Consider the following 14,224-nt stretch of genomic DNA (forward strand, 5'->3'; position numbering starts at 1 on the left):
AGCACCATGTTACGTACATAATGTAAAATGAGTAAACACTATTTTTTACCCTGTTAATGCCAAAATGATATTTCATGACAGAAGCCTATCTACTATATATCAGAGTTGCGTGATAGAATGCCTCATTTTGAACTCGTATAAATACATGGATTGAAAAACGAGAAGAAATGACTGATTGCCAATTTACAGAGAGAAACACACCTTACAGCAGTGGTGTAAACATAAACTACAAAAGCCAGGCTACTTAGCCTGTTGAAAAAAAAACACCACACAGAAATGAAATTCATCAGCCCCGGGTTGGAGAAAAGATAAAATTGCTCACTGAACCGTTCTGGAATCATTTACTGTTGATTGAAATTAAAACACCATTGGATTGTAATTTGTATTTTTCAATAGTCTTGTGCATCCAGTATTACAAACAACAACAAAATGTAGGCATACAGAAGGCGTGGGAAATTTTCAAGAATGATGTAAATTTTTCAAACTAGAAATGCTGAACAATATTTCATGATCACCCCCTTTCTACTCCTGCTGTGCTTATGTAACTTCTGGGTTTCTAACACGAATAATAGACAAGGTTAGACATTGAAATGTGACAATTCTGTAGATTTCATTGGAAGAGCATGACTAGTTTGTCACAAATATACAATATTCCCCAATACATGTAACAATTCATATGAAGATTACGTATTGGAGTTAGTTTCTCTACCTGATGTCAGTAACTGAGTTTGGCTACATATTTGTGTATTTTTTCATATTTCAATCACCATATCATATATTCTCTTTATTTGAATACTATATATAAATTGTAATTTTGTCATACTTAATATTGTCAAGGTTTTTGGCTGGACACATTTTCTAAGTGAAGAAGATCTAAATGAAAGAAATTACTGTTTCTTCTTAAAACAATTACACACATGAATGAGCGTGTACACTTAATTGTGATATTTGAAATGCCACGCCCACTTCTTCTTGTTACGATAAAAGAAGTAACCAAGGCGATATGGGTAAAAAGAAACGGACAGACACTCTGAAAACTCTTGAATTATGGGATTAGTGAGTTCTGAAAGCCAGACAGATACTAACAGACAAAATAGGAATCATTCAGTTTCAACAATTCGGCACTTTTTTCAGCTGTCAAAAAAACGTTTGACTGAACAGGTTAAATTGAATAAGAGAGGGACGGCTAACATGCCAGGGTGTTTAATAATCTAGCCTAGTAGTCTACGCTCCCAGTAAATGGCTGTCGATGTCATGACATGCATAGCAAACTGGTAGATCAATTCGCCAGATAGCACTCTTTCCCGCTGTAAATGACCAGTCCTAATACCTCCCACGCGCATCGCAAAACTACTGACATAAACTTGAGTGCTTATTCGAAGTGATCAATATTACAGAGCTTTTGGGCTCAAATCGCTCCCTAAATTACCCCTTTACCTGGTCATTTCACACTCCAATTTCTACGTATTCCCTAATTATGCATTCATCGGAGTAGAGGGGCAGATAATGTTAGCAGACAGACAACTTGTCACAAAGACAATGTCGGCAAATCTATAACCTCAAGTCTAGACATCCCATACCTGGCGAATCAAAAATGTCAATGAATTTTTCTGAACAAAGTGAGGTTGTCCTGAAGTTCTTGAGGAAAATATGGTAAAAAATTTTAAACTGTCGACAAGTCTGAGTAAATTGTTACATATCTGACACACTTTCACTGTTTCAGAAAAAAGGCAATTTTTATGCAATGGGTGAGCCTCCACATTAGCATAAATCTATGGGCATAATTTGTTTTTCTTTGGATATTATCGTACAAATTTCTTTTCTTTTCAGTTGAAAAAACCTCTTCGAAACCATGACAAGGATTGCTCCGCAGCATAACAAGCTGTCAAAATTTTCATGAGGGGTAGAGTTAAGTAAGCAATGGCTGGTATGCCTGCTATGATGGCTGAAATGCATTACTGAAAAGTCGGAATCGAAGGTTAAAACATGGCACGGCATAAACGTCATTTACATCGCACAAACTCAAGACATAAATTATCCGGGGAAAAAAAATAGAAAATATGGACTGTCACTTTCCGACTCAGTGAGGCCAGAATATTTATCAATATTGTACTGACATATACACTTGTACATGTTCGGTGGTTACACAGAGTCAACTCCCCCTTTTCAGAGTAAAATTTCATTTTTACGATAATGACAAGCATTTTCTGCTGGTTGCCAACGTTCACAACTGCTCATGAAAAATGAGAATTACTTAGTAGAGTTGCACGAACAGGTACACACAGCTAATTCACTCTAACTCATTACCGACGTTTAAACAGAACTGACACTGATTCCAGAATTACAGAACAGCTTCAAAAGGATACATAATTTTTTGTCACAGACGTGAAACCTGGACGTCAACTCAAACATGAGAAAAAAATACCGCTATTAATTTAATTGCTCTGGGGCAAATCTGCTCATGGGCAAAGTGAATGTTATATCAAATGAACAAGATACCCAGGACTGACCATAAATGTGTAGTGGCTATTTCCCTTCTTTCATAAAAGCAAAATATGCTGTCCCTTGTATGTGTGTATAAATCATCAGTGCTTGTACACTGAGAACTGAGAGCTCTGTATGATCAAACACAGACAGACAGACAGACATCAATGTATGCCTTTCAGTACAGAATTAGATATTTTGTTGTGTATGACAATGTACATACAGAGAAAAAAACATAACTAGAGACGACATTAATGTCTGTAAATAAAATCGCAGACACACAGGATCAATTTTGACTTTGGAAGCCAATTCGCGGCAGTGTCTGGGTTCGCAGCAATTTGTCATAACGTCAGACTATTACTAGAGTGTACATTTACAGGGGCTGTGTTTGTAAAATGTTAGAGCTCTCAAAATAATGATTTGACCTCCGAGGGGAGGGCAATTTAAATTACAAGGGTGTTAATTACTTAGGGTATGCAGACTGTTGAAATACAGTCTAGACCTGGGAAGTCAGGAAGATGAAATATTACAAGGCAAACGAGAACCCTGGTTGAAAAATACACATATGTCTGTTTCACTTGGGCAAGATATTTGAAGTCAGATAATGTGAAAGAGGTCCTCCATTGCTGTCATGTTTGTTCCCATATTGAACGGATATTAAGGTCGGTGGTACTGAGAAATGAAAGAGTAAATCAGTATAAAGACTTAGGGAGAGAAAAAAAGGGCTGAGCCTAAGACGAACCGTGCATCGTCCATGTTTAATAGAAAATAAGGCTACCCAAGGCAGAGCACTATGTCCTTACCATTATCAAGCTCACGCAACAATCCCATCCCAAAAGCTCTTCCGATGTCTCTCTGCCAGAAGGTTAGACTCCAGGAAACACCATGCACATATAATCCTGTCGCAGGGCTTTTTTCAAAAGTGATAATGTGACCGGCAGACGACTCGGTTGAGGAAGTCGGGGGGAGCAAAAAGGAGGGAGGAAAAAAACACACACGTATAGCACCAAATAAACGCTGTCTCAAGTCCTGAAGAGCAGGCCGGGATATGAACTGGAGCAGAAGCCGGCTACACTGGAATGGGCAGGGCCAGGCAGAGCAGCTGACTATCACTCTACTTATGCTGCCATCTGGAGGGCCAATCAGAAGCGGGCTAGCAGAGGGCAGGGGATGAATACTGATTCTAATTGCCTGGGGCAAGCAGTGGGATTCCCATATCCAAACACACAGCCACTGAACAGTCAGCGCCAATCCAATATACTTCATAAAAAGTTCCACACAACACACAGTGCATACAAATAGCCACTCAAGAGAGGAGAGAGCGAGAGAGAGAGAGAGAGAGAGAGATGGGAGTGAGAGTGAAGCAGCTCTTGCCAGCCAGTGAATATTTCAATGCAATCAGGTTTTCAAGGCATGTCCAAGCCGCTTTGACAGACAGGCCTAATCACCTCAGCAATTCCTCAGCCGGTTCAGAAACGCACTCAGGGCTGTGACAGAGAGAAAAATAGAGAGCACACTCTGACACCTTTCCCAGTGTCTTCATGACAGTCGTAATTTACAAGACGAGCAGTTTTCCTCATTTTCGCTTTCTTTCTGCCGTGAAGAGAAGAGGTGAAACTCAACAACTTGACAGGCCCCTCTGGAATTTGAATTTTAGAAATTGCAATTTCCCGGATAATAGCATTTTTATGAATGCCATGGCTGTCTCAATGATACTTCTATTTAAGAGAGCATAACATCTGTAATAGTGTACATAAATTTCTCTGTTAGATTTCAGTCCTGTTGATTGTTACAATATAGAGTTCACTCATTTTAATTTGTTTTTAGTCTTATTCCAATCTTGTATATTTTCTAAGCAAAAATCTTTTGTGCCAAATATTTTACTGATCATGAAATTCTACCAATTTTTCAACATTAAATTAAACTGAAGTCAGACTTAGATTTTAATTGTCCAATACAATCAACAATCATCACTGAATTTTGTTTTAATTCAAGAATTACGGACAAAAACACAGGGAACAGAATGTGTGAAAAAGCTATTACTCTGGTTATTTTTAGCATTATTGACATTCCAATATTATAACACAATAGATATTTTCATTATTTATAATTCATCAGTGGTTTGTGTCATCTTCACCACAAATCAAAATAATAATACCCATTTCTTTTAATTCAGGAATGAGTAACACAATTATATATCTTTATATATTACATATATATATTTACTTTTGGTAAGTCTAAAGATAAGTGTTGTTGTTATTATATTAGAAAATTACAATTTGCATTATTTCATAATACTTGCTCTAATTGTTGGACATGGAGGTTGCAATTTCATAATATTATGATTTTAGCAAATACTTGATTCTCAAATAGTAATGAGATAACACATTTCTCTCTCTCTCTCTCTCTCTCTCTCTCTCTCTCTTTATACTTTTTCTTCCAAATAATAATTATTATTCATAGTGCTCAAGACAAATCAGTCAGAAAACATATGCCAATTTATACGCCAACTCCCAAGTCAGCTTTGACCAAAAAGGTTATTTCTTCTTCCGTGTTCAATAATTAATTTTCATGAAATATTCAACAGATGAGACACAAACATACAGTTGGAATTACTAAGACACAGAAGCTGCAGCAGTGCTAAATAATTAACCTTAGTCACGTTGTCTTCCGAACAGAAGAATTATTTTGCTTCCTCTTTCTGAATATTTGATCAGAACTTTCTCTGAAGGTGTTGGGTTTTGATTTATATTTTTTTATAGGCTTTTGATGTGTTTTCAAGGCAACCCACAGAATTTTTGAAATTTGCGCGGTGATTTTGACACTCAGCACATACAACCATAGAAAGCACTGATCAGTCAGGGGGAGGGGAAACCAGGTGTGACGCAGACATCAGCGACACAAACTGATCCAGCTCCATTGACTGATTCTTTCCGTTGCTTTGTGGAACTATCTCACTTGAAGAGAATTCTGCTAAAAAAAGTAAAAACCTGCTGCTGGCTGGCTTGTGTGGCTGGCTGTGCCCATGCTGTGCAAAGGCCCAGCAGTACTCACCAACACACAGGTACAGCAACATTTAAACACAGCAAGCTACGAATAACGTGACTTGGTTCTTTGGAAAGTCAGTATTGTCAAAACTCATTTCTATAATAGTTGTAATGTGACACTTTCCGTTTGGAGGATATGCCATTCTCTATTTGCTTTACTTTCTATTCAGCGATATATGTATATTTTTGCCTGGTGAATATTCAATAGTAGATGGGTAAGATCACCATCTGCCTATTCTCCTTAGCAGACCAGTAGCCATAAACTTTTGATGACTGTTTCACAGTTTTTGTTTTTAATGTCAACTCAAGCTTGTTCTTCTACTCCCAAAAGCATGTTGGGATATATAGTGTTGAGCTTGTTGATTCAGCCTGTACATGTGTAGACTGCATTATTATTGTTCATGACTCTGATTTCTGGCCCAGACTAGAATTTAACGCAACATTTTACATATGTGCAGACACTGTTAACAAGCTACATAGTTAAAATCTCAACATGCTTTGAGGAAGTAGGTTACAAGAACTTGCAATTAACATACAAAACAAACAACATACAGACACCACCGACTCACCATATAAGCTCTTTTTGGTATTTATAGACATACCGAATATGAGCTAAAAAATAGTGAAAAATCATGCAAAACTACAACTAATAGCCCTTGAAAGAATGATACACATTCAGCTTAAGGTCCACACATAACTTTTTCCGCGAAATGTGGGTATATCACATCATTAGTGAGAAATGCTACCAGGCAAACGAATATGCACTGGTGCCCCCTCAGAGGACCAAGTCTCCCAGATTTTTTAATTAAATGAACATTGTTTTCTTGCCTTTTGAACTTACCTGTGGCCTCGGAATATCACATGTAATCCTTAGGAGGTAAACATTTATCTTTATGCGCCCCTTTCAATTTTCCAGTGTTTAGAGTAAGCAATAATCACTGAAATCAAATCCCTTTTATCATAACAATAACCTGGGCTGTGGTTGATTCCTACTTTCAGGGGGTCAGTTTAGAAGATTCCCCGAAGGATAGTCGCTAGCAATATAGCGGAATGTTTGGAGCCTTCAAGTCCCCATCCATTTATTTCAAGGGTAAACTTTCAAAATTTTTAGAAAATTTTATAAATATTGTTATTTCAACCGCAACCATCAAACTAAAATCCCTCCTTTCCTTCCTTATGTGTACACCATGTCACACGACTGTGAACAGAACACTTAAAATCAAATTTATGACGATCGAACAGAGCTGAGGCATAGAACAGACTTCCGCTACTCTGAATATTTGAACAAAACATCGATCAGGAAATAAAAAAGGCTTAAAAAGCTGGGATTTAAGAAAGCATTACTGATCAGCTTTGGCGAGAAAGAAATTTTTTTGATCTCCATATTCCCTTACACAACAATTCAGCTGGTGTATTCGAAAACCACAGGGTTTTATAAGTCTAGAGTAGAGAGGTTTTAATAGATCAATCGATTATGTATGACTCTTTCACCAGATCACTTTGGGTTCATTTTTTTTGAAGGCCGAATTGTTTATGTAACACATCATTTGTGTGTCTCCCATACAGCAAGGGTGATAACATCGTGAAAGCAATGGGAAGATTATTACAGTTGGCCACTCACATTCGGAAATGAAAAAACAGTTTTGTTTTGAATAATATGTCAAAAACCGCCTGCCGCAGATCTCATCAAACATGTCCCAGCCAATCTACCTTGAGAGAGAGGGGGAAAACCGTTTTACAACACTGTGATTGAAACCCTCTTTCTGCAGTCTCTACCTGGCTGGGCCTCCTGATTAACCAAATCCAATCCAGCTATTACTTTATAATAACATGGATGAATGTTCTTGCGGATTAGACCACTCAATCCCAATCAACACATCCATAAAACTTTTTTGGCGGAGAGTAATTTTACTTTCATGCCTGCTTGGTCTTGTCCTTCAAAATGCTATTTTCATAGTTAATTGACTGCTTCAGTTTTTTTTTTCCACTTTCAGAAAGCAAGGGATCCTGCCCGAAGGGGGTTTTTCACTCTGTTTACCAATGGTACAGTTTTTACAATATCCAGATGGCTGGCTCACAATATATCATTGAGCCATGTGCCAGATTATTTCCTCAAATCCAATTCCACTATTTTGTAAAATCAGAAATTTATCTGATTTTCCTGACTTCCTTTCGAAGAATAAAAATTTAATCTAATTTCAGCTGGCTTCAATGTCAAATGTAAATTTCCCTTGTATAAGAAGGACAACAGCTATAACAATAATATAATAATAATTGATAACATTTCCACTATTTTGTTCTAAAAAAAATAATTACAATCCCTTCCTCTTATGCCAGAAATAGTTGAAACACATAATGTTAGCCTTGCAAATATAGCACACTGTGCATAGTACAGCACAGTAAGTGAGGCTACCCACAATTCTCCATGATCTGTACACACGGAGATCACTCACTGAACTGAAGCAAATTTCTTCTGTACACAGAACAACTCGGTCAATATTTAAAAATTCTGGCAACATAGTTCTGATCATCATAATTTTCTGATTTCTCACTGTGAATAATGAGAAGATCAACCCCTTTTCCATGGAGGAGAGAGCAATTTTGTAATGTTGTCAACAGATTTTTGACAACCATACAAGGAAACTAAGGGAATCAGTTGCATCTATGTTGGCAAAATAAAGGGTATTGATTTTTTTAAACGTTTGTAACTAAGGAAATTTGCATGTCTGACAGGTGGTATGATGAGACCATCTTAGTTACTGATAACTTTATCTTGACAAGTGTGCAATTTTTAGCACCGCCAAACATCGACTTCTCATTCAATTTACTTTTGAATTTTAAACATAATCAATAATTTTGGAACATAGTCTTAACAAATAATCCTGAACTTAAATTGTAAGTTAAAAATTGTTAAGAAACTGATAAAATTGAAAAAGCCTTTAGCAAAAAATGTCTGAGTGAACAAATCAAGGAAATTGTGGGTAGCCTCACTTACTGTGTATACAGGTAGTTATTATTGAAAGCAAATTTTGTCCCATTCCGGTCTTACAATGGTGTTGTATGCAATAACACTGAACATTAAACAAGTTCAGGTTGTATTAGCAAAGTTGGAATTTTGACATGACTTTGGGTGTTGAAGCAGAAATTGCACTTCACAAACAAAACAAAAGTAATGATACAAAATTATCAAAAGCTAAAGCTATTAATATTATCTCTTTGATGACCACACTTTTCCATGTTAGAAATTTACTCACGGCTCGGCCCCCAAGTCTGTCGCTTGATCAACCCCTAGACTAGCTGCTAGCTACCAAACATTTCCTTTCACTTTCATAGGAAATTGATCTACTGCTGGCAATCTACAGTGTAATCGAACAAATTTATTCACTCTTCAGGACATCAATTCTTACATAACGCATTAAAAAAAGAAAGCCGACCACACTATTGTATAGAGTACGCATTGTGAGAGAGAAAAATTAATTTTTGCCTTTTGTGGCACATTCACGGCAAAATCTGGAACCTATTGTGAAATATTTAAAGACTTTTAATTTCCAGCTGAAAGTGTCTTAATCTTGCTGATCTGTTACAATAACAGTTGCCTTTTGAGTTCCTTTCATTCAGACGGATAGCTTTCCAATCTGTAAAATGATCTAACGTTATTAATAACACACTGTCTTTTCAAATTACCATTCTTGAGCCGTAGTTGTTGCCCATTATGGCGTTCATGCCTCCAATTTCTGATAACATAAAGCCTATTGTTGGTCTATCACAATTACACTTTCATCGTCTTGGCTAACTCATGCTACATGTATTTAATATGCAATTTCCTGGTTATGTCAAAAGCTTCTTACGCAGTCAAAAGACAATTAATGCACTGTATAGGGAAAATAATTTGCAAGTAAAGATCCCCCTTATTGAGATTGTGAAAACACCTAATGAGATTACGAAATTTTATCAAAACATTAAAAAAGTACTATAGAAAGCTACTTTTTATACAAAAACATAAGTATGAAAGACGAATATCTTGCCAGATAATCCGAGGAAAGATTGACACGATAACGCTACTAGTACACGTACACTATAACAATTAGGGGTCACTGCGCAAAATCTGGCACTAGAGAAACAAATTACCAAATATTTACAGCTACTTTAAATTATAAATGGATGCCATACCTTTGTTAACTCTACGGAGAAAAATTAAATTTTCAATTTTCACAGAAATAAGCCGGTGAAAACTTAAGTTACTCCATGAGCTTCAAAATGACCCCCCTCCCCCCCCCCCCCCCCCCCCCCCAAAAAAAGTGGTAGACCCAAAAAGAATGGTTAATAGTTTGAGAATCTGAATATCTGTCCCTGGGGTTCATGATGAACACAACAGAAGTGGAACATACCAGCAACAGATCTTGTTTGAACAAGCAAGGTTTGGGAATATCTCTGCTGTTTGGCAGCCTGGTTTAAAGTATTCAGATCTATCAGATCTGTTATCAAAAATTCTACTTTTCCCAGTTTATTGCAGTAAAACCTGACACAAAAAACTGTTTAAATCAACTCCGACTGTCTTTCAACTCTACTTGAAGACTTCATGTAAATTGAGGTCGAAGTTCAAAACACTCTGACGGTATACAGAATAAAATCGTGTTCCAAGAAGCAGAGAACACGCTGAGAGGTGAATGGCTGCAAAGTTCTCTTGGACTAGGAGGCAATAACCTCCTGAACGTTATCATGGCCAATAAAGTACACTGCAGCCTCCTAAGCTACAGAGAGTGATCCAATGTAGGTACTTTCTTTATGTACGCATGGTAGTCTCATCACATGACCACGGCATTTCTATCTGAGTTGGTTTATCATCTTGTGCTCTCTCCAAATCCTCTGCTCTATCGCAAGTCCAATTCTCACCGCCATAAAAACAACACGCAGTGCTGCGCACAAGACATGCTTCAACACCTGTCTAGTGAACTTCAACCCCGATCAGCCGTCAGTGTAACTCATAAGCACCATCCAAATTACAGTAAATATGACATTAGCACAGCCCTGTGATGAGCTGTGGTATATTATATAATAAAATATGATTTTTTTATGAATAAACAGCATGAGTTACTATCTTGTTATGCAAAAATATAAAACGGTCAGGTCCTTTTCTTCCGACATGTGAAATCCATGATGGTTATAAAATATACCGTTTCAGGCAGACTGATTTAATCACTGTGAACCGAGGTAATTTTTCCCTTCCGATGAAAATTACATTTTCTCGACTACTATTGCTGGTGCTGTTAGAAGCCCATAATTTAAGGTCTTTGGCATGAAATGTATGATTACATGCAATAATACAGGTCACGCATGCATGCAGATGCATCATGTATTATTACGCAGTGTGTGCGGGGGACCTTGAAAACATTCAAACCTTATATCGGTAGAAATGGCTTTGATTACCCACACGACCGCATTGAATGTTACCATGACCTATTTCTTTCAAGACGCACCTTTTTCGCCAAATTGAATGAATATTGAGAGTATTCCCACACAATGGCGAGAAACGGGTAATTACGGTTTGATGGAATGTTTGGGCATTCTAGACATAAAATGTCTAGCCAACTATTTAAAGCAAACTGCTGGATATAACCTTCTCCATAAAAAACTTCTTTCAATATCTGACACTAATACATCATTTGTACTTTGGGCAATCCAATTTGCCATTAACCATTTCACCTTACTCTGCCATCCAACATGGGTATAGGTTGACTGAATTTAACTTCAGTCTCTCCATATTTTCATTTCTCTCTTCCTGTTTTATTATTTAATGGTACGTCTCTACAAACGTCAGAAGAAATAAATTATAAGGTTGACAAATTATTAAATAAAGAAATACACGAAATTAATATCTCTAAATTATCCTATATTTCACCTGCTTGTAGTTGAGTACCTTTTTTTATATTTTTCATCCCCACTCTGTATTTTATTATTAAAAACATTAGTGTTTTACAAAATTGGACAGAAATGATACTTTCTCTCTCTGACAAATTGTCAGATACAGAAATACATAATATTCCTGTAAGACTCCGTACAATTTCATTTCAAATACATTTTGTTACAAAAACTATCTTAGTGTTTGAATTTATATTTACCTGTATACACATTTGTGTAACTTTATTTACTTATTTATTTATTCAAAAAAAATCTTCGTAAAGAGTAGATTCCTACAATCACAGACAGAAACTGGTTTAAAGCATCACCATAAGCATTTATTTCTGAAACACAAAATCTTCAAGATCTGTCCTATTTGCATGATACACACATGAGCACCTGGTCTCTGATGACTACAAAACATCGCTATGAGAAATTTCGTCTTTGAGCCTACAGATTTTCAACTCTGTCCATGAACTTCCTGGTTGAACTGCAATGCCTGGTTGAGTATAATAGCATTACAACATCAATGGCAAATGGGACCCTGGGACGCTGTATTGAATGCAAGCTATTTTCTATTTCCTGTCACCCTCCCCCCTCCTCACTGAACGTCTACTCTTTTTTACATGTACCTGCAGGCCATGCAGTGTGCACAAAGCCTGATGACTATGTTAAATGCTACCTACAATAGTAAATATCAGCAGGCCATGACATCGGGACCAATGATGGCAAATGACAATAGCAATTCATTTTTTCATTATCTGTATTACTCAGTAAGTACTGCATTCTCAGTCCAAGAATGTATTACCTTCCTTGCTGCACAAAATTGATTCAACTGTACAAGTAAATAATAAAAAAATAGACAGATTCTACAAGTTTGCTGTTCCTGAATCAGACAACTTTCAAACTTTACGACTTCTCATAACTTAATGTTTTTAATGTGTACAGTGTGTGATTTATTGGTAGGTATTTCATAAATAATTACATTATTTTGTTATCTGTTTCTGGAAGTTTTAATAACGTAAAAATCACGCATTTTTCATGAACACTGTTTTACTATTGCATATCACCGATGGTACGTTATATATAAGGTGAAAAACATTTCGAGAGAGTCGAAATTCTGAAAGTTATGATATGTGTATGTACACATATGGCATAAAATTTTACATGAACACATAATACACATAGTACTTGACTGATGATGAAAAGATTCATGAAACTGAAACCTTTTTTTAATTTATTGCAATTTTTTTCTTTTTTTCACTTTTAAGCATGAGAGTTATTTCTAAATGTTTCCACAGCTATTTCAAACATGACCTTGGATCAGTAGGTGGGGGATTCTTATATCAAACCGCAAGCAAATCTGACATTGTCCGTGTCAAACTTACAACCTTTACTGAAGTGTGTCACACACAATGAGAAGGTGGAGCCATTCAATAGCGGAATGGTTTGATATCGGCAACACTGTCATAGCGGCGAGACACACAGACAGGTGTTAAGTACGTATGTCTGCACCTGTGTCAAAACTAACCAACAATGGAAGATGACTTTCTGCCATAGAAAAAGAAAATTCTATGATGTCAATAACAAAAATAGGTGTGAATTTGCGAGGCCAGTCAGGAAGGAGATTTTCTAGATGAGCAAAAAGACTGAATTTTTTACACAACACTGTGAGCCATACTTTACAGCTACATCTTTCTCTCTTATCATAGAAGGCATCTTTCGCATTCACTTGATGCATGACTGGCATACCTGATAGACTGACTTGAATTTTTTTTCAGAGTAAATGAATGCATGAACCTGCAGCTATGCTGACAGTTCTGGGCGTATTTCTTTGATTAAAATTCACACGTCGATATGTCAAGGAGAGGGATCGATAATGTTAGGTGGGCTTTGAACGCTGAGAGGAAAAATAAATTTTGATTTTTTTCCCCCCAAACTTTTCACTCCCGACTTCAGCGTCCATATGGAAGTGACTATCATAGCCTAGACAATACGCTGTATCAAATACAAAGAGTAGATAATGCATTGAATGGATTCTTCTCAACTCTATGCAAGAAATACAGCTGATAGGCTATTTTTTAATGCATGCATGCAATCATATTGATAATTTGAAAATCTACCTGTTGTAGGAGATGAACAGAGAAGAATAATAAATATCGAAATCATTGGCATTCTGTTTGTGTCCAGACTAGATGCAAACATCCTGTGCTTCAACTTTGACATTTCGGAATTCAATGTATCTTTATTCAACAGAGTGGAGAATGCCCCAGCATCGATCACACGCTGGAATATCAAATTTATCATATCACTGCGCTGTGTGACATCTTGCGGGGTGAAAAAAATTATCACATAAACTTTCAGTGGATAGAATCAACCATGTTGGCAAGTTTCTGTTATCGTTAGATTTTTTAGGATCTTTTGGTCAATTTTCAATCTTAAAGACCAAAGTGATTTACGATAAAGCCATTGATGAGCCATTGATCATTATTATTTTGCTCTTTTAACACAGTGGTTTGTAAAACTACAGATCACACCATTTTATTTGATAGATGTCTGCATCATTTTCCAATCTCCGAGATCTTGAAATGTGAGGACAATGAAAAGCTCAGTTATTACTTTCTAGCTTGCCAATCTAAATATGATTTTGAAAATCAAGAATCAGAAAATATTTCTGATGAATTTTCCATCTATAAAAATTTACGTACACTTCATGTGTATGATGTACACTTCATGTACATGATGTATGATGGATAAAGTTTGAGGAAATATTACAGAAGATTTTGGTTCACAAT

At 36.5% G+C, this 14,224-nt stretch overlaps 1 protein-coding gene across 4 annotated transcripts in view; it reads right to left on the minus strand.

Annotated features, from left to right (window-relative positions):
• The window catches only part of LOC139131002 (amyloid beta precursor protein binding family B member 2-like), a 154,935-nt gene that overhangs the window by 48,741 nt on the left and 91,970 nt on the right, over window positions 1-14,224 (minus strand). The window contains exon 1 of one of the 4 annotated variants that reach the window (XM_070696896.1): window positions 3,288-3,565. The exons of the other annotated variants lie outside the window; for them this stretch is intronic. Within the exon in view, the coding sequence (XP_070552997.1) occupies window positions 3,288-3,315 (28 nt within the window). The 5' untranslated portion in view covers window positions 3,316-3,565. Of the gene's footprint in view, window positions 1-3,287; window positions 3,566-14,224 lie in introns of those variants that run through there. 4 annotated transcript variants of the gene reach the window in all.

The sequence above is a fragment of the Ptychodera flava genome, chromosome 4, assembly GCF_041260155.1.
Source record: "Ptychodera flava strain L36383 chromosome 4, AS_Pfla_20210202, whole genome shotgun sequence".
NCBI lineage: Eukaryota > Metazoa > Hemichordata > Enteropneusta > Ptychoderidae > Ptychodera > Ptychodera flava.